Source organism: Cotesia glomerata, linkage group LG9 (assembly GCF_020080835.1).
Source record: "Cotesia glomerata isolate CgM1 linkage group LG9, MPM_Cglom_v2.3, whole genome shotgun sequence".
Lineage (NCBI taxonomy): Eukaryota > Metazoa > Arthropoda > Insecta > Hymenoptera > Braconidae > Cotesia > Cotesia glomerata.
In genome coordinates, this window is record NC_058166.1 from 4809484 (window position 1) to 4831273 (window position 21790).

Below are 21790 nucleotides of genomic sequence, written 5' to 3' on the forward strand. Positions count from 1 at the left end.
ATACTTTTATTACTATTAATTGTCAAATATTTTAGAAGAAAAAATACTATTTATTCATGATAAAATACGATATTACTATTGTAAAAAGTAAGAGATGAAAATTTCCAGTGCTGCCTCTGTATCTTTTCAATAGAACTATAGCAAATTTTACAATAGTTGAATTGGAATTTTTCTCAATTAGTGTGAGTGATGGCCGTGCACAGCGCTAGACTTTGAGTATATGTAAATATTAAAGGATACGGGTCTTAGTTTACCTCGGATAGCGTAAAGGGAGAGTCTCTGGCTGCCACCACAAAGTTCTGGGTTCGATTCCCAGATAGCACGAAAATGTCGGTTTTTTTTTTTCGATTACTGTACAGGTACCAATTAGTCCAACCTTCTATCTCTCTCCCTCCCTAATATTTCTTTAAAAAAAACCAACTGTGAATTTTTACAATAGTTGAATTGTAAAGTTCACAAACACATATTGTATAATTTATCTATAGCATTCGACTTTTTAAGACTCTTGCTAGTCTTATTTGTTGGATAAAATTTACAATAGTAGATAAAAATTACTAAATGAGAAGTATAGTCGCCTTTATGGTTCGACAAATTTTGAATGAAAGCGAACAATTCATTTTGATTATCAATTAGTTTTTTTGCTAAAAATTTTTATATTTGTGAACATTCTTTGTTATGTGTTAGGCAATAACACAGCAATGAACATCAATGTAAGCGATTTTTTTATTATGAATTTTTAATTTTGAGATAGGCAATTAATTTAAGCCTCTAAGTAATCTTATTTCGTGTGGAAATAATAATTTACCCAACAACTTTTTTCTTCAATTAAAAATTGTTATTTGTAGTTCTAAAAAATGTTTACTTTTTCCAAAATAATTTTTCGAGTTAACAATATTAACTATCACTGTTTATTTCATTTTTTCTCGTAAGTTTTTTTGTCTTCATCTCAAAAACTTATTTTCCATACCTAAAATGAATATCATTAAAACTTAGCGACTTGAAAAAAGTATACTGAAAAAGTTGTCTTGATTTTTCCACATCTCAATTTAATACTAAAAGATCAAATTAAAAACTGGTAATCGAGTTATGAAATGACTGTTAATATCAGCATAAACGCAAAATACCAATAAAATTCGAGCAGAAAACTACTGATGACTACATTGGTGTTTAGCTATCAGAGCATCATAATCAGAATCACACATTTATACCAGCAGCATCCACATTCACACCAACATCCGTTGCCTGAATTAACCGGTCTACGTCATTTGGCTACGTCTCGCCGTCGTTCTCATCACCCCCTTGCAATATATATTACTCCACGATGTCTCGTGCAATTTACGTACGATTATGCAGATGCCACCAGACTCTGACTCTCCTACAACCTACGTGTGCTGTCTGTGTACGTACAAATGTGTTGTATGAGTAGTCGCATGGCTTATCCACTCCCATATCCACATTTCGTCGGGTGAAACGCCTGCCTGGTTGATGTATATTACATTATACATTACTGTATATACGTTACATCCTTGGTTACATGTGCGATTTTGCGAGAGATGAATTCACTGCAGCTCGATTGACATAATGTACCGAGTTATCTTGTTGTCTTATTCACTTGGATTGGCTATACACTATAAGTAACTTCAATAAAGTGGGTAGTGTGTTGTTTAAAAGAGTCACGTCTTTCTTCAATACTCACACACATACGGACACTTTGTTTCTTTCCTTCATTTCAATGTCTGTCTGTCTTGATGCTTGCGGATGTGTGCTCTACTCGAATAATGTCTACAATTACCCGAACCAACGACCATTACTCGCGATTCTCGTATATACTCTTCTGCTCAAGTACACTCAACTGTGGGTGGATTTGTTTTATCAAAAGATTAATATCAAATCTGTTAATTTAATGTTGATTTATTCTTTATCTATTTTTTAGACAATCATTCTTCTATCATTTTTTATTGATGTTGTAATTTTAGAATTTTTATTCACACTCAATTGTAGTATGATTTGATCATGAACTCAAAACTTTAAATCTGATTTTATTCTTTTTTTACACCAATTTTTCTTAGATTAAGTTTCACTCATCGGTTCAAAAACTTTTCTGCTTCATTTTTAACAAAGAAATTCTTCATTACAATGTTCTTAGTTGAAGACATCTTTTTTTCGTAATTAAGGTCATTTTTCTATTCATGTATTAATAACACTGGCTCACAAAAAAATGTTTGGCCAGTACACTTCCAAAATTTTTAGTAAGTTGCAAAAAATGGTTCAAAATCCCGAAAAAATAGTTATGCAAGCGAAAAAAATTTTTTTGAACCAAATTAAGGATATTTCTCAGTACTGAATCCGAATCTGGAAATTTTTCAGCTGCTCAAGCCTTCAAAATTAAGGTAAATTGCAAAAAAACAACGCCAAAAATTGCAACAAAATTATAATTATTATCAACGAACATTATAAGTAAATTCAATCACTATTTGGTTAATCTAGTCGGAGAAAAATATTTGCGATCTAGTATATATCAAGTTACACTACAGCACTTCCATTTGAATATCTATATTTACAATTAATAATATTAATAATAATAATTTACTATTTTTTCCGAAGATCGGTGTTTTTACTAATTAAAGAGTTCTATATTTCAAAGCCATTATCCCCGATCCAAATTGATGTTAGACTAATTTTAAATTTTACATTAAATTTTTATTTATTAAATTTATTTTCACCACTTTTATTGTCGGTATGAGCACTCAATACTGTCTTCGGGTGAATATATCTAATAATTAAAAATTTTTTATTTTTAATTAACATTAAGTAAAGAAGTTAATTTTTTACTCAGTGAAACTTTTTTCGGTCACCGAAAAAATAACTCGGAAAATGCTCAGACCAGGAATCGAACCTGGATCTTTTGGCAGTTGGCGCGACACCTATTTGAAATATAGAAAAAATTAATAATAATAATAATAATAATAATAATAATAATAATAAAACCTCCATATTTGATGAAACTCTTCATTCAGTTAATAAGACTAGCCAAAAAATTTTCATACCATAACCTTACAATCAGTAAAAAACTGGTCAATATATCACCACTTAAAACGTCTTCTGTGGTTTAATCATAAGAGACAATTTTGCACCGGATTGACTTATAATAAAAAGAAGACTATTTAAGTATGTGCCTAATCTAAACAGTCGATTTGCATATCTAAAAGCTTATTTTGGGTGAAAAATTCTATAAAAATATTCCGGCTGAAAGAAATACTCATAAAATCATATAATCAATCTGGAAACAAAATTTGATTGGCAAATAATCTGTGGAATTGACATGAAATAAACATAGAATTTATTGATTGAAATGAGTAGTAAGATATGTTATGAATCATGAGTAATTAAAAATTTTTCAACTACCTATAAGTTGTTGAACCGTTAAGCCAGACAAGAAACTCAGCTAACCAGTAGAGGACCATTATGGTAATATAAAAGTGATTACATAACAAGTACTGATCACGTGGTGGCGGTCTATTAAGCTCCGCGTGTATATTATGTACCAACTGAGATGATCAAATACGTATATAATTAATTCATTTATAAATGTGATAGCATGTTTGTACGATTGTACGATATTTTAGTTGACTGGATAGATGTTTCTATTACGGGCATCAATTCTTAATAAGAAAAAAACACAAATCTACTCCGGTCGAAATATTGGACGTTAATCAAACATTTTTAACATTGAGAACGTATTAAACATTAAAAATGAAGATTAAGGCATACCGTCAGAAAATTTTAAATTTTTGTATACTTATTAAGGACATGATGATACAATTACCCTAAAATTTTGAAATCGATTGACCATATATAACCTGAGATGAATTCAATTAAAAATTGGAGATTCAACATTGATTGCACACCCTCTCTGCAGTTCTGAATCAGTTTCTTAGTTATAAAAAAAACTCACTGTCAGAAACTTTCAAAAAATTGACAGTCTTTTAATATATTTGTTGTGAGTTTAAAAAAAAATTAAACAATTTTTGACCGTCTAATTATTTATAAATAACGGATTAAAGTTCAACAATTTATGAAAAAGTATATATCCATGGAGTCGAACAGAAACAATTTATGAATTGCGTCTCCACAGATACAGTCTTGCGTAAAAATTATAGATCACTTAGCTACAAGCTCATATACTTTTGCAGCGCGTATAATCTCTAATTTTTTGACAATATTGTACCATGACAACTACCTTAAAGTGGAAAACCGAAACTTAGTTCTCTGGTATCAGGTCTTAGGTCAATTTCATGAAGATGCGACTGGATAGTCCGATACTTTATCTTTTAACATGATATTGTACGATCTAAGATGTTATATATGTATTTCTAGAAAGAACTGAACGTCACAGAAGGGTAGAAAATTTCTTATTGTTGGTTTAAGTACCTTTGTTTTTCATTTACAACGTTTAATATGTTATTAATATTAATAAAGTTCAATTTAAGTCTAATATTACACTAAATAAACAGCTTTAACAGTGAAAGTTGGTAATAGAAACTTAACATCATCATTATTATCATCGTCATCAGGACAATGATTAACGTCGTTAATGTATCCAGTTTTTTTTTCAGGATCGGCAATCAGTCAAGTCTAAGCAATATAATATTTTTTCCGTGGCTCTGTCTAAAGATTTCATTAAGGTCATCTTATTTATCAGATGCTCACTCGACCTACTAACCCACATTTAAGCTCGGGTTTCACAAGTAACAAATGTCAATTATCTCTTCATTAGTTTGGAATAATTTAATAAAAAAAGTCGGTTTAGTTGAAATAAATTAAACTTTTTTTATTCAAAAGTTATTTCGCTTGCCCCGATAGGCCGGTATATGTTTAAGCTAATATATATGCATGAAACGTTGAAAATTGTTTGTAGTCGGATTCTCTTGCAGAGGCGAAACCAACCACCGTATGATACTCTATTTCCAACCCCTTAACAGTGCTCTGTGACTCCCTACAGTCGCTTGATTCCACCTATTCTCTCCCAATTTCATTCCCAGCACCCACAATGTTCGCACACACGATCATCGCTGTTATGTACAATGGCTCTGTACTCCATAGAACTCTCAGTTTTAATGTTATATATATAGAACTGATGTATACTGTTGTTCAGAACGGATGGATTCAAGCGTGGACAAGAGAAAGGGGAAGCAAATGATAGCTCAAGGATATATGTTTGCGAAAGGCTAAAGTTATATTTTACTGATGATGCTGGACGGATAATTCATAGTTGACAACTGGAAAACAATACATTGTTTTCACATTATTTTCGACAGACAGTGAAATTTCGTTGGGGAGATTCCTAAAATTCTCTTGACAAGGTTCAAAGTCGTCAAAAATGATGCAAAATCACAATTTTTTGGATCATCCCTGAGAAATCTAAATCCTAAGGATCCAGATTTGAAGATACTAAAGATGCTTTCAAAGTGTCTTAAGAACAGGTAGGACAAGTGAATATTTAAATTTTGAATAAAATACTGGGACGCTTTTGGACCAAGTAATTATTGAATAAAAAATCATGAAACTTGGCAGGAGTACGTAAATAATAGTCTTTCGTAAATTGATTCTTTTAATTTTAAATTTAGTCATTGAAAAAAAATAAAATGATGAATAAATAGGTAGTGTAAACCTGCCTGGTTCAAGCGTAAAACTGCCTTATTTCAAGACCTATCACATCTTTAAGTAAATAAACTTTACCATAAAGAAATTACTAATAAACGTACAACCAATATAATCTTTGAGATTGATTCAATTTTTTGGTTATTCTTTATTTTAGTGTAGATTACTTACAAGACAGAATTATTGAAATGCAGCTAAGTTAAGGTAGAAAACTAATTATCAACAAAAAAATTCCATTTACTATACTTTCATGTAGGCCGCAAGAAAGTGCCAAAAGTAAATTATTTAGTTTAATTTTTTAAGGTGTTTAGACTATTTACAGTCAGTTTGATAACCTCCTTCAGTGCATTTTACATGTGTTTCAAATAAACAAACCGATACATTCAATTGGCATTTATTGTCACTGGTCCAGACTGAATTACCGACATCAGACTATACTACATGTTCTTAAGTTCAAAATTTATTTGAGAAACAAAATTAGTTTAATATCTTTCAAAAGTTGTCAACTACGAATTATCCGTCAGCATCATCAGTGATATACAATTGTAGCCTTTTCTCACAAGCATATATTCTAAAGCTATCATTTGCTTTCTGATTTTCTGGTCCACGTTTGAATCTATTCATTCCGTACAACAATCCTAATTTGCCATCAAAACGCAGCATTGATATTTTTGAAAGATTTCAGACCAATTCCACTGTTTTTTAAACAAATTTTGAACCTTAGATACTTAAAAAGTGTCTATGTGTTAGAAAGTGAATCCTCAAGTTTTAGTTTTCGTAAGAACGATCTAGACAGGTTTTATTTTCCATCACTTTTTTTGACAGATTAGAATACTCTCATTAGAATTTCCCGATATTTTGATTTCATAATTCAATTTTTTCTGGCTCAGTTAATCCGATTATCACTTTATAACATGGAATTACAAGAACAGAACTACGCATTATGTATCAGTGTAGTATAGATTTTATATCGACCAATGTCATATTGAGCTCAGTGGTATAGAAAAAGCCTTATGTTACAGAACACATACTAAATGTAGAAGATGTAATACATTTTTTAGCCTATCAATTTATTTAAACTATAACAAAACTCTTCACGATATTCGAATGAATTTGCTTTTTTGACAGATTAGAATATTCTCAAGAGCATTCAAAGACTTACTCAATTATTGAAGCTCTCTACTTATATACTTAGTAGGCCATTTAAATTATCAACAGTAAAATCGTTTTATTAGTAAATCGTTGTAAGATGATCATTGAAGTAATTAATGAAAAGTATATTGGCAATAAAAAGGTACATTTAAGAATTAAGTGGTATGTGTTGAGATAGAAGTTGTACAGAAGATCGTAGTCAAGGAATAATAGTGTAAAGTTGGTTGGGATATCGAGGTCGACCGGTTCCCGGCTGCCGTTAAAGGGACATTGCAACAGCCTGCACAGTAACCAGCTAAAGAGCCATCGGTTAGGCTGGTTATATGTCCCGCGGTGCATTGAGGACTCCAGGAATTGCAAATAAATTATTATTAGTCACATGTGCACAGCCGGCTTTCGGAGAAAGAAAATGTTCGCGACTGGAATTATTATCGTCGTCAGCGCTAATGCTTCTGAACTGGACGATTGACGAGTTGAAGCTGAGAGTTTATGTCTATATAACTATAAGTTTTAAAAATTGTTTAGATTTCTTGGCGATTTCTCTCTTGGATTTCAATCAAACGCAAACTCTACAATTTTTTATCGCGAATCTGTAAAATCATTTATGATATAGTGAAATTTGATTATCCTGCAATAATTGTTTTAACAATTGTATGTATCGCGAATATAATAATGATTACAACAATAACATCACCAACATAACAACGAATAATATCCTTCTCGTCTTCTACCCGCTCGTTACCATTATATGGAACTCTCTCTCACTCTATCTCTCTCTCTCTTTCTCCGCTTATTCACAGTACACCGACGAGCGGTTTATGATTTTGCTTAATTAATGGTTTCCTCGAGCCCTCGATCCCTCGTCGACACGAAATGCACACGGCCCGACCATTAAACGCGCGTTACGCAATTTAGGAAAATTGCGAAACTGTTGATTCACGGTTATACGAGCCCACGATTTTAGTCGAGAGGGATTTCAGGGATTGCACGTAAATAAAAAATAAATCAGTAACCACTTAAAAAGTTCATAAAATAAAAATAATAAAATTAATAATCTACCAATTGAAATTTACTTTTTTTCAACGCATGCTCTTCCCTTTAAGCTTTTAATTTTGATCCACCACCAGATAATTATTTCATAATAATTAAACATAAACAATAATAGGAATATTAATAATAATAACAACATAACAGTAAATAAAAGAGATTTAGGAAGAAAAAAGAAAACAAAATAAATGTCTACAATACCGATGCTATTTTGAGTACTGAGTTCCCAGTCTTTCATGAGGATTTCTCGGGCAGGTCAGGATGATGGCGACGTGGTTGTACCTATAATACATACAGATTGTTTCGTAGATTTTTATTTATTATCTCTTATTTTTCTATTGTCAACATTAACCCACCCTACGGTGCCCCCTATTTTATAAGCTACTAAATTATAATATCCAAGATAATTACACTCCTCAGAGAGACTGAGCGTTACATTTGCAAAACAATAAATTATGACGGGACACGGTTATCTTAAATCGTTTTATTACTGTTATAATGCCCTAATGGGCTGTAAAACATACTGCTGGTGAGAGGACATTTCAATTTATAAACCTTATATCACTTAAAGTCTTTCACTAAAGATGATTATACAAAACGTTTCATTGAAAAAAATTTATGGTGGGCATAAATTGGACTTTAATTCGACTGAAAATTATAATGTTTGCTTCATAGTATTTAATTAATTAATACTCTGGAAATTATTTTTATTGAATTGCCATATATTTATAGATTACGTATCAAAATAAAGGTGTAGTAAAGTAAACAGTTTCTACTTGATGTAATAAATGATTATAAAATCGTGTAAAAAAATAAATACACGATAACAGACAATGAATATGAAAATAGCGACTAAAGAATGAAATGTTAAGATATTGAGATTATTGATTAACTTCCTATGCTTTCACGTAATACGATGAGCAAACTCGTAAGTGAAATCGTCTAAGATGAAAAAAAAAAAATACATTGCATGGTAGTTTACTGTCGTTACCATGATTATCGTTCGTTTCAAGTTGCAACTCAAACGTCACGCTTGCGAGAATCTTCGGAAAGCGTGAAGACGCGCATTAATGCTATGTATACATCAAGAATTGGATCCCTTCTATTTATGTCCTTATTGTTGTTATTAAACATGAATTCTTATCTAGGCAGTAATGCAAAACATTTTTGCTCCCAATACCTCAACTCTACGTTCCTCGGTCTTTAACTACTACTCTTCAGTGTTTTTATTATTCTTTATCTATGTACTAAAAATTGTATTGTACGAAATTACATAAGAATGCGGTGGAGACTCTTTCGCTTGCCCGATTACGGCTGGTTGTTGGATTACGCGATACGAATTGTTGCCACTTTTGAGATGGTTCGTTGCCGCTTCACGTATCCATGTACTTAATAAAAAGTCCTGTTTTACACCATCACTCATCAAACTATACAATATATTACATACTGTATATCTTTCTGCATGTACTAAATAGTACATAAATATTTGTTTGAGGTAACCTGTTCGCACTCTTCAAAAAATGGATTTTGAAATGTGTAAATCCATCATTTTTAATTATACACAATTATACTCGATAGTTTTCATCATTAGCTGTACAATAAAAATATTTTTCAAAGCTTAATTATAGTCATTATAAATAATATTTTTTAATGATAATGAATCCTCAGTATTTTCGCTCTTTACATGCCCTATATTTAAAATATTAAAAGCGCGATGAAAACTGACTATGACATCCGTAGTTTGAAATTGTCTTATATTATATATTTTAAGTATTGTTCTGATAAAATAAATTTTGCGAACAAAAGCATCTTAAATAATTCCACGATGATTACGCGGAAATTTACTGGTCTATGTAAAAGAAGTAATTCAAGACCAATTGTGCACTTTTTAACTGACAACTTGATTTCTAATTTCTTGGGTTCACAATAAACAAATACGATTTAAACAGAACTAATTAAAGACTGCAATACACAAAACTAATGCAGTAAGCAAAAATTAACCGGTCGTTTTTCTAGGTAAGAATTAATTAGTTTCAACCCTTCAGCATTCCATTTGTCTAAAATTGTTTTGTTATGGAAGATTTAAATAGACATTGAAATTTAAAGTTTCAATGCAAGTGACTCAAAAAGCAATTCGATAACCGAAATGGAAGTAAATTTTTCAAATAAACTGATTTACTGACGACCTACCCGAATACATTACATCTACATCATGTTTATACAATAATACAGCCAAAAATTCTAAAACGGCTGCATCAGTAAAACTGTTTCTTTAAACGATCTCTAAAATGAGTAATATTGAGGATATTACCTCATCTATTAAGGAATAAAAATTGAAGCTTAAAAAAAGAGATTTACGATGCAATTTACTGAATTTCAATATTTTGTCTAACTCAGTAATTACAACAAGTTAGTGGTAAAAACACCAATTTGTGCGATTTTCAAAATCTCAAAATCCTGTCATTTTTAAACTACTCGGCCGAATAAGCTCATTTTCGAACTTAACCTTGATCTTTGTCGATAAATAAAGCATGTTGAATTTAAGATGAATCGATTAGAAATTGTAAATGCTACCGTGCTGACAAGCCGCGTTATATCGTATATATTATGCATAAACTTTTGAACGAACAATATTTTTCAACACAGTTTGTTGAGCTGTCAGAAAATAGCGAAATTTTTAAAATTTGCGCTATGAGGACGAATACAATAGTCAAATTTTTGTCAAATTTACTAAAAAACAGTAGATTGAACGTCTATAGGTAAAAAATATTACTGCAAATAATAAGTTTTGCTTTAAAATTAGTAGCGAACGCGCAAATTGAGATATCCTATCGTCGTGAAAAACATACAAACAATACTTAAAAGTTTGGCAGAAATTTCAGTAACTAGCTCGTATGTTCTGACCATAATAAATGATTGAATTGTATCAAGATAATTGAGTACAAAAATGTTAAACTGAAGCTTTGAGCGATTAAATTTACAAAAATAGCTTTGTGGAGTTAGTTCAGTTGTTTGATGATAGCGTTTGTTAAGAGGATATCGGTAACGATCACGTGGCCACAGTTGACTCGAAAGCACCGCAGATGATAGTAGAGAGTAGAATGGAGTGTAGAGTAAGTACACCTCGTAGAGTTGTACTAGTGAGGGTGGATTGAGAAACTCGAGGGTGTATTTGGGATGTATACACCCCTTTAGCCACAAGTACGGAAACGCAAGGCCCGCGAACGATGTTCAAGTCCTCTGCCTCGTTCTCTGCCTCTTGCTCTTCCGCCGGTCGTTCCTCATACTCCTCATTCGCAATGGTACCATAGATTCTCTTGCTTCTACAGGAAAATGTCCTGAGGGGGTGGGATTTACCGGTGGTGCTAGCAAAGGTGGGTGGGTGGGTGGACAGGAGGAGGAAGAGAGTGGAGCCAGTCGAATTCCGAGCATACCGCGGGCCAACTGGTTAGCGAGCGATTTACGATATTGTAAACCGATGCGACGGCGGGTGCCGACCGCCGAACCTCAATCTAATAGTGGCGACTCTAGCTTCTGCCCAACGGTATGCAGGATACTACATTGTTGCTTGCCGAATGTGATACTACTGCTGTATTCTGCTGCTATCCTTATCTGAACCGGCAAAAAGTTTTCTCTAATTGTTCAAATACAATCGTTGTCAATTACTATTGTTATTATCATTGTTAAGCAATCAATACGATTCAAATGCATACAAAGAAAACTTTAAATCTTGCATGTCTTCAAGTGCGAATGTATATTTTGTTATTACCTAAAAATCATGTTGCCGATTTCGTCACATTAAATTGTATTTTGAATTTATAACATACGCATAAATTAGATCAATTACATATTGTGGAAATGAAAAAGGCATTCTGTATCTCATAAAAATTAAACAATAGAAGCATTTGAAGATCAGAAATTTGTTGGACCTTGATGAGTCGAAAGTGAAGCACTACCTCAACTGTTTCGCGTTATGAGTCGTGCAAAAAAACTTGCATTTCATACCTTAACTTTTCGGGTAGTTTTTTCTTTTAACTTATAGGAAGAAAATGTACACAAAATCGCACTTAATATTGTTTTGCTTGATTATGATTTTAATTTTTTTCGACAGTTGTTTAGTTTAGAGTTTTGAGTAGGTGTTGGAGATTATACATGTCGATAGGGATCAAATCGCCGAACAAATTTGTTCATGACTCGAAGTATCGGCCCTGTTACTCTCTCTTATCACTATTAGTAAGAATGAGAGAGTGAAACCCTTCAAGGAACAGGCACTGCAATACGGACAATTAGTTGTTACTTTTTTTCTGACCACACATTTTTATACGTGTCAACTAATTTCTCATTAAATTCCAAAAATTTTCATTCTTAAGTACTTGAATGTATAATTGTTAAAACAAAAAGCAGTTTATGAATTCATTCATCTGTCCTTGAATTATTTAATTAATATTAAGTTACCAATTAGAAAAATTAAACAGTAACGCTTTCACAAGAAGAACTTGAGATTTTCATCCTTCGATTACTGCAAGATTGCATTAATGCTTTATTTTTTTCAATTCATCTATCAAAACGCGATACGAGGGAAAATTCAAACGAAGTTCAAAATTGAATTAATTAGTTTTTTTTAGTACATATTAATGATTTATATTCATAAAATTTCAAAAAAAAAATTGAAAATAATATCAAGATTTTCAATAAAATGTGATGGTATGTCAGGGCATGGATATTTGTATTTACCCAACTTAACACAATAACAAACTTGTATGTAACCAAAAACCAAAACACATAAACTGTAGATGAGTGAATGAAAATAGCAAAAAAATATCCTACAGAACAATCAGCGTTAGAATTCATTGGTTTCACAAATGAACCCATATAAACAAAGCTTGCACGAAGTATATATAATACAATATATATGAATGAGCGAGACAGAAGACAGTTCGCAGAGGAGAGACGTACTGGGGAGTAATTTCATTAGTGAATTCGGTGTACCAACGAATAACGTGGGCAATGAATACTCTCTCTTTCCTACTCCCTCATCAGAACTATACATACTGCATATATATAAATATATATTGTAGGTACGGTATGGATGAGTGGCGATAAATTGGAACAAAGGTCGACATTGCAGTAGCAAATCGAGAGAGTGAGATCGTGATACTGGCATGTAGACAAAGAGAAGTGCGCAGCAAGCTTGTTGAGAAAACTATAATATAGTCAGAGTAATACGAGGGTTGTGGTTTGACCAGCCACGCGGAATAATGATATGTAATTGTCTTTCTCTCTTTCGCGATCCTATCTCTCTTCATTTGGCTATTCACTTGATCTCACTGTTAGCTCCTGGGTGTGGCCAATTGACAATTAATCGATCAAGATTCATATTATTCCCACAATTTATGAGTACGAGAGGACTTGCGCCCAAATTCGACCATCGCCGTTTGGATTTTGATTCTCTGGATAAAACGATTTGATTTCAAAAGTTTAGTTTGATCGAAACGAAATCATTGTTAAGAAAATTTATCGAGAGCTATTTTGTTAAGCTCGAATTTTATTTAAACAAAAATAAAAATTTAGAGCATTTTATGAATGATTTAAAAAAAAAATCCATCTATTGAAAGATAAAAATGTTCAATGAATTCATTCTTTTGAAATTCATTTCCAAAAGTATTTCGATCAAATTGCAACGGAATTACTGAAATTTTGTTTTGACTTTTCCATCTACATCAGTTAAATTTTTGTGGTTCAAAGCAATCCTTTGCGCTCTTTTATTATTTTCAATACTAGACGAGGTTATATAGAAAATTGGACAAGAAAATATTCGTGCGATTACTTTTCAATCTCCCCTACTTAGTCGTCTACTTGTCTGCCAGTGGTTAACCACGTGGGATGACATATCATTGAACAATTTATATAAAAATTTTAGCTATTATTTACAACGAATATTTCTGGTTATTTTTTTTAAATTAATACTTTAATTATAGGTCGAGTTGCACTAAAGACAAATTTTTGTGAATTATAAATATATATTTTTTAAAATATGGCTTCCATTAGTTCAAAAGTGTTAGAAAATATGTACAGACAGGAAATGAATAATTAAGGCGGTTAAAAAGATGAGTAGAAATGAATATACACAAGAATACGTTCAATTCAAGAGCGAGTTCTTAACTTGGCTTTTTAACTTCTTTACTCTTCTCTTAAGGTGTTTGGATACTAGCCAACATCACCAATAGACACACAACTCGACAAAATCTGTGCCAAAAAATTTCACACTTATTAGTTTTATAAATTTTTCATGAAAGTGAGTAAATATTATTTTCATAACTGATTACATTCAATTTATAAACAATATTATTAAAATATATTCTTTCGGCTGTATATTTAGTATTATCTCGTTAATATTGACTAATTTTTTCATGTTTTGAAAATTATGATTCCAGCTGTTATTAATCCATCAATGACAACCATGAATTATCATTAATCTCAAAATTCAAAAATTCAATTACATATGATATAAATGACTAAAAAAATTACTTTAAAAAAAGATCTGTTTATTTACAGAGTGACGATCCACACAAAAACAATACATTATATAATGTCACGTGGTGCTTCATAAAAAAAACTGGAAAAATTAGTTTCAGATTGTAATTTTTGCAGATTTTGTAGGAATTCCATTGTAAAATGTAAATATTACATTTAAAGCTGTGAAAAAACATTCAAAGTAGAAATTTTAAAAATGTTATTTCGAACTGCAATTTTTCTAGTTTTAAATTTGAAGCGACACATTACTATTTCTAACGTAGTTTTTCCCTTTTTCTGTTTTTCGTACATCTATTAAAGATTTGACATTTTTCTTCAAATTTTTTTGTTTTTTGTGAACTACTTTTTTTATACTAGATTTCATATTTTCCACTTTATTGAACAATTTTTCATATACACTGTGAGAAAAAATTTTTTTTTGATAATGATCTACAATTTTGTAATAATAAATTAATTTGTTCAAAATTTTAAACAAGTTTAGTTTATTCGGAAAAAAAACAACTTCAAATAAACAAATTGCGAATTTTCATCCAAATTTGTTTTAAAACATTAAATTACTGTGCGAAAAAGTTGTATTTCTTCAGCTAAAAAGCTTTTTAAAGCTTTAAAATTTTCAACAAATTAATATATTATTGCATGGTTCATTTTCTTTAAAAAACCTTTTTCTCGTTGTATATAATTTATTTTATCATAACTTGATGACATTTTGTCGTATCGTTTCATTAGAAAAACATTAGAATCTACTTAATCGTCAATTTAATCAAAGCTTTAATCCGAATAATAGATTTAAACCCTTTTTTGGAAATTTTAATACTTCTCTACGAAAATAAAAAAACAATCTTTCAAACAGCTTGGTATACAAAAATTTTCTCCAAATCAACTCGATATTTTTAATTTATCATTTTATTTACTTTCCACTTATTTCCGTATTATTCTTTTTCAGATAACTAAACCAATTCAGCATAAAAACTAACCTCGAACTTTATGCAGCCACAAAACTTCGGTAAACATTGGAATTTTTTATTTCTTTACTCATATGAAGAAAGTTTTATCAGTGCAAGTATATTTTTAACGTTTATTTTTTAGATATTATTATATTTTACGACCCACGAATACTAGCAGGTGCTAACGTCAAGGCTATTGGAAATACTTGAATATTTATCGAGCATTTAAAAGCTCGGGAAAGATTTTTAAAAATAATTCACAAGTTTTCAGGGATTGCCTCAAGAAAAAAATATCAAGTTTTAAAAAATTTCTACGACTTTTGTTTTTGCAAAAATATTTAAGTATCAATTAATTATTATTTTAAAAAAGAAAATAAAATGTAAACGTGCACATAATGCACAAATATTATTGTGAAAGAAAGTGAGCGAAAAAGTATTAAGAACAAGCTCTTGAAAATCACACTTGTTGCTGCAGCACCCTCGATCCTTCCTACACTACTAGGAAGTCGCCTCATTGGAGCAGCACTTTAACAGGCCGAGTGGGTATTAAAAGAATTTACGAAGCAATCTCGAGTCCCGATCGTGCAAAAGCGCCCTCGTAAGTAAAAAAAAGATTTGAGCTAAGTAAAAAAATCATTTAAAATTATGTAATAAAAAAAAGTAATCATTTATCAGCTCATAACTTTTTTTTATTTACCATAAATTATCTCCTACTTTAACAGCTACTACATAAACTTCATATTGTGTAAACTTGGCAGATAAATGTACGAGTTTATAAATTGAATGTGCGTCATTGTCACTCACAATGAACATTTTTATGAATAATAAAAAATAAAAAATGATTAAAATGTTTCTGTAAGTCTTTTGAGATATTGACATTGCAGAGTTATTTTGCACGTCATATCATATCGACACACGTTTCTAAATAACATAAATAAAATAATTATACAGCGAAATTTAAATAACAAAACCGGAATAAAAAATGTTCCTGAATTAATGGTAATTCCATTAGAGTAAATCAAATGCTGGTAGTCAGACACAATATCAGGAATTGGGAAATAAATGGAAAGAAAATAATAATAATGGTAAAAAAAGGTAAAGAAAGTAACACTCAATCACAAAGGAAGACGAATGAAAGACGAAGAAGATAAAAGAGTAGCGATAGGTGTGCAGCCGGAAGTACGAAGCGATTCCGTTTATCGATTCGCAACTGACGCCTCGGAAGACTTGTCTTTCCTTTTTCTGCCCACGTCTTCCGCTTGCCTTTTACTTCTACTACCATCTACCATCTACCTTTTACCTTCTGCCTGAACTTCTTTTCCTATACTATCCACTCTTCTATTCGACTTACACTATTGGCGAAACGATAACTCGGTACGTCTACCATAAATCAAACTGCCAGGAGTACTCTTCTCTTTGCCTCACCTACACTCACCATTTTACCACCCGAGACCCTCGATACTACTCTGCTCTTTTTGCTCTTTTTTTATACATTTCCTCTTCTTCTTTTACTACTAAATAAATAAATAATTTTGTGTATATGTGTGTGATGTGGACATGTATTTATTTCGTCTGGTTCATCCTTCCACGTTTTCACTCAGTTATTTATTTATTTTTATCCTCAAATGTTTATATGTTCGCACATTAGTCTGATTTAATAGTCAAGGGAAATAGACTTCGAATCTTGCACTTTAATGAATAAATTTTGGTCTACTGTTTGTTACGTCTAATCATTAGATCAACTTCCTTAAATTTTATTTGCAAAAGAAAAATTAAATTTAACTAAAAATTTAAATAGCGCGCTATGCGCGCGCCGTAGTTTCAACCAATAAGGAATCGTGGCCCATTTTTTGCGAGTTTCGACCTATGACTAACTTCAAGATTTTCATGTATTTTAATTATAACTCATAACTAATTATAACTAATAAAACTATTATAACTAATAAAACTATTGTAACTAATAAAAACTAGAAATTTAAATAGTGCGCTACGCGCGCGCCTTAATTTCGACCAATAAGGAATCAGATCCCATTTTTTGCGAGTTTCGACTATTGACTAACTTCACACTCTCATGTGATTTTTTTTGTAGGAATTCAGATTGATGCTACATTGAGAAAAAATTTCTTTTAAAAAAAATCAGCAGTTTTGGAGAGTAAATGAACCAAATATTAACCAGACTGCATAACAACTTGATTTTAAAAAATCTAGTGGTTTAATTTAATAGTCAATTCGTTATTATCAATTTTTAATTATACTTGAAATGAAAATTTGTGCATGAACATAAATATATGAAATTATTGTAATAAAGAAAAGAAATTTTCTGTACAATTTTCAAAAAGTTGTAAAAATTAGTCATCAGAAATTTTCTTGAAAAAAAGTTCATTTGATTTGGGAAAAAACAATTTTCTCTCAGTGTAAATGGTTAATAGTCGTGATGCGACACGTGGGCTCAGAGGTAAATAATTGGACGATCGTGTTGTCGCAACATGAGCTTAAGGTTCATGTCGCATACACTAAAGCACCAGTTTGGTAAATGTCAGAATGAGTGATAGGCAAGTAACCAAAAACCACACGAGTAAGTGTAACACAATCCATAAAGCGAATGTTCTGATCACGATCCTTCAATTTCCTCTTTAATCAACCAATAGTATATCTATTGTTTATCGTAAGCTCTGACATAGGAATTGGCTCTTTTTGTATTAATCTCAATTGTCATAATATATTCAATTTTCTTAAAAAACTCACATAAAAAATTATTGAATCAGGTAAAATTTCTTAGTATAAGAATTTTTTTACTAAAATGAAGACGATAAACTTCTTCAAAATTATTTTCTTAATTCAACTTAATTTTTTTTTCTGTGTGTTTATTGTAATCGCGAAGTACTGTCCTGATATACATTAATAGTTATATTTTATTCACTATAATTATATTCTACGGGTTTTATGAATTATAGTGAAATTTAAATAAAATAATTAATTCATTCGAATAACGTGAAGAGCTTTGTTATAGATTAAATAAATTGATGGACAAAAAAAATGTATTACATCTATTTACAGAAATTTAAAACATTGCAAAATATGGTTATGAAGTGTGCTGGACCTTTGTCTTCATGGCCCGAATACCTCGTGGACATTCGAGGCAGAGCAAGTATGTTATGTCTTTCATTTATTTATACATTTATATTTTATTTTTATCATTTTTTAATTATGACACTGAAATTAGTCGACATCTAAAAATTTTTATGATTTTTATTATTAAATAAATTATCACAAAACAATCTTTTAAAAAAATTTCATGTGTACAAAACTTGAAATACTAAAAGTACAATTTCTTAAACTTTTTTTAATTCTAATTTCTATTAATGAAAAAAAAATCAGAAAATTTTTAAAAGTCTGCTAAATTTAGTGATCTTAAATTAAGTGGGTTAACTATTTTTTTTATTAAAACGTAATGTGTTATCTTTACAATTATATTAATCATTAATCAATTAATATCACAGATACATACGAAGAAGCGGAAAAAAGACTGGAAATTCTGGAAAAAAATCCATATGCGTATACTACTGATAATGAAAAATCTGCTGAACTAATAGCAACAAGTGACAAAAAAAAATTAAAAATCAAATCACATGCTGATAATGCAGATAAAATGAAAGATCTATTAAACAAAGGCAGTCTAAAATTTAATAAATCGCCAACAAAAACTGGTATGTACAATTTAAATAAATAAATTAATTCTTTTATATTCTTTTGTATAGATTCTGATGAACCAAGTGACTCAGATGAGGAAAGAGAAACCATGAAATTTCCTAAGAAAATAAAATTACAGCGATCTGGCCAGAAAAACAATTTACCTCCGTTATCATCTTCAAATGAGTCTTCATTTGAAACTCAGTCTATCACGTCATAAAAAAAAAAAACGATTCAATAATATGAAGAAAAAAGATTTGAAGCAATCTGACCAAAAAGTCGACACATCTCTTTCATTTTCATCATCATCATCATTCAATGAGACTCCAGCCAAATCTGGTGCTACTTCACCGTATAAGAAGCGATCATTACATTCAAAAAAATTAATGTTAAGTTCCAACAAAAAAAGAAAAATTCAGGAACAAAATATAAATATTAAAAAATTCAAGCTTGATACGAATAACTTTTTAACAGAGAAAAGTACATCTGCTTGTGTATTGGACTCTATAGGGCATGATATAGGGCAGGGTGGTGAAAATACAAAAAAAAAATTATGACAAATCAAAATGAAAACGCTCTTCAAAGACCAAATGAAACTTTAGCAGTAGATGGTAAGTTTTTTTGCTTTTTTTAATTAGAAAATATTTTAGAAATTTAATGCGTAATTATTGTATTAATTATTATTTTCCATTCTACAGAGAAATCAACTGTAATCAAATATTTCCAAAGTCTGTGTAAGCAGATTGCATGTATAAATTCGCAACTTGTTAACAAAACGTCAGAGTTAAAATTTCAACAAATCGAGATGAAAAAATTAAAAAATTGTTCATGCAATAGCAATAACAACGAAGATATTGGTGAAAGTACAAATGATGACAAGCAAGAGGCAGAATTTAACTTCCTTATTCAAGAAGATGCAATTTTCATTAAATTTAATGAAAAAATTGGCACTGATTCAAAGTTAAATGAGTCTTTGGTAAAGTATTATTCATATTTTTATAAATAAATAGAAATAAATTTATTCAATCGAAAACCAATTTCCATGTAAAAAAATCGTCTTAAAATTGTCTTAAAATTGTCGTTCGTTTAAGATCTTAAACGTGACACAAACCAAGACTATTTTAAGACGCCAAAAAAATTCCGAGAGCAGATTTTTGAAAATTTGGTTTTCGAATTTGTTGTGAAAATTAATTTTTAGACGATTTTACGACTTTCTAACCGCAATATTTTTGAGTAAGATGTTTTTAAATTGAATTTAAAATTATTATCTGACAATTTTAAGACTTTTTTAAGACGTTCTGTTTTAATGTTCCAGGGCTCTGTCGCTGTTAGCCCATCTTAAAATAGTCTAAATTTTTTTTTAAGATTTTTTTAAGACTAATTTAAGATAATTTTAAGACAATTTAAAGACGTTCCATAACAATTTTCTGGAGCTGTCACTGTGATATCATCTCAAAATAGCCTAAAAATTTTTTAATAATTTTTTTAAGACTATTTTAAGATTTTTTCAAGACGATTTTAAGACTATTTTAAGATTTAATTCTTAAAATAATTTTTAAATTAGTCTTAAAAAAATCTTAAAAAAAGATTTAGAGACTATTTTGAAATGAGCAAACAGCAACAGAGCCCTGGAACATTAAAACAGAACGTCTTAAAAAAGTCTTAAAATTGTCAGATAATAATTTTTAACAATTTTAAATTCAATTTAAAAACATCTTACTCAAAAATATTGCGGTTAGAAAGTCGTAAAATCGTCTAAAATTAATTTTCACAAAAATTCGAAAAGCAAATTTTCAAAATCTACTCTCGATTTTTTTGGCGTCTTAAAAGAGTCTTAAAATAGTCTTGGTTTGTGTCACGTTTAAGATCTTAAACGAACGACAATTTTAAGACGAATTTTTTACACGGGTTAATACTAAAAAATTTTTAAACAATCAATTGTCAAAAGTTTAATTACGAATTAAACTAAAAATTTAACAGCTTAATCAATTATTATAATTAAATAAAAAAAGATTAAAAGTTATTAATATAAACATTTTTTATTCAATGAAAATGTTCAATCAAAATTTTGTAAATTTTTTTTTGATAAAAAAATTATTGATTATATTCCTTACGTTCATCAATTTAAAAACAAATTATCGAACAAACAATTTTCAATTTATTGATTTATTAGATTGTTTTAAATCATTTATTGGAAAATAAATTATCGGTTTAACTTTCAAATTCGAAATTATCGATTTAAAATTTAATTGTTAACTACAATATCTGTATTAATAACTGTAATAACCTACTGAAAATTTAAATATTAATGATATTATCATTTCCTGCAAATAGTTAATCGTTTTTAAGAAAATTTCAGGGATCAATTGGTTATATGATAAATATGAGATTGATAAATTATTTTTAATTATTTAATAGAGGATCCTTTAATCTACTGAAATATAAAATATACTAGTTAAAAATTATGTTATAAGTGTTAAATTGTTTGCAGAAATGTCAGATGATGCAGCATGTCAACAAAAACGAGACTCGTAAAAAATATGAGTCGTCTTATTCGAGCATATATTTCCCGTGATATTGCTCTAAAATATGTGCCATCAAACGTGTCACATGTTGATAAAAATAAAAAAGATTTCAAGACATTAAATTTTTACACTTCTGTTGAAGGTGAGTTATTTTACTATAATATTTATTAATTTTATTGAATGTATGTCTTAACTATTGAAAATTAATTTTTTTTTAATATTTTAGATATTTTAATA

At 30.0% G+C, this 21790-nt stretch overlaps 1 protein-coding gene across 9 annotated transcripts in view; it reads right to left on the reverse strand.

The window, feature by feature from the left end:
- The window catches only part of LOC123272099 (protein scalloped), a 159523-nt gene that overhangs the window by 92481 nt on the left and 45252 nt on the right, over positions 1-21790 (reverse strand). For 5 of the 9 annotated variants that reach the window (XM_044738739.1, XM_044738741.1, XM_044738740.1 and 2 more), the window contains one exon: positions 8062-8142. The exons of the other annotated variants lie outside the window; for them this stretch is intronic. In XM_044738739.1, the coding sequence (XP_044594674.1) occupies positions 8062-8098 (37 nt within the window). In that variant the 5' untranslated portion in view covers positions 8099-8142. The remainder of the gene's footprint in view (positions 1-8061; positions 8143-21790) is intronic. 9 annotated transcript variants of the gene reach the window in all.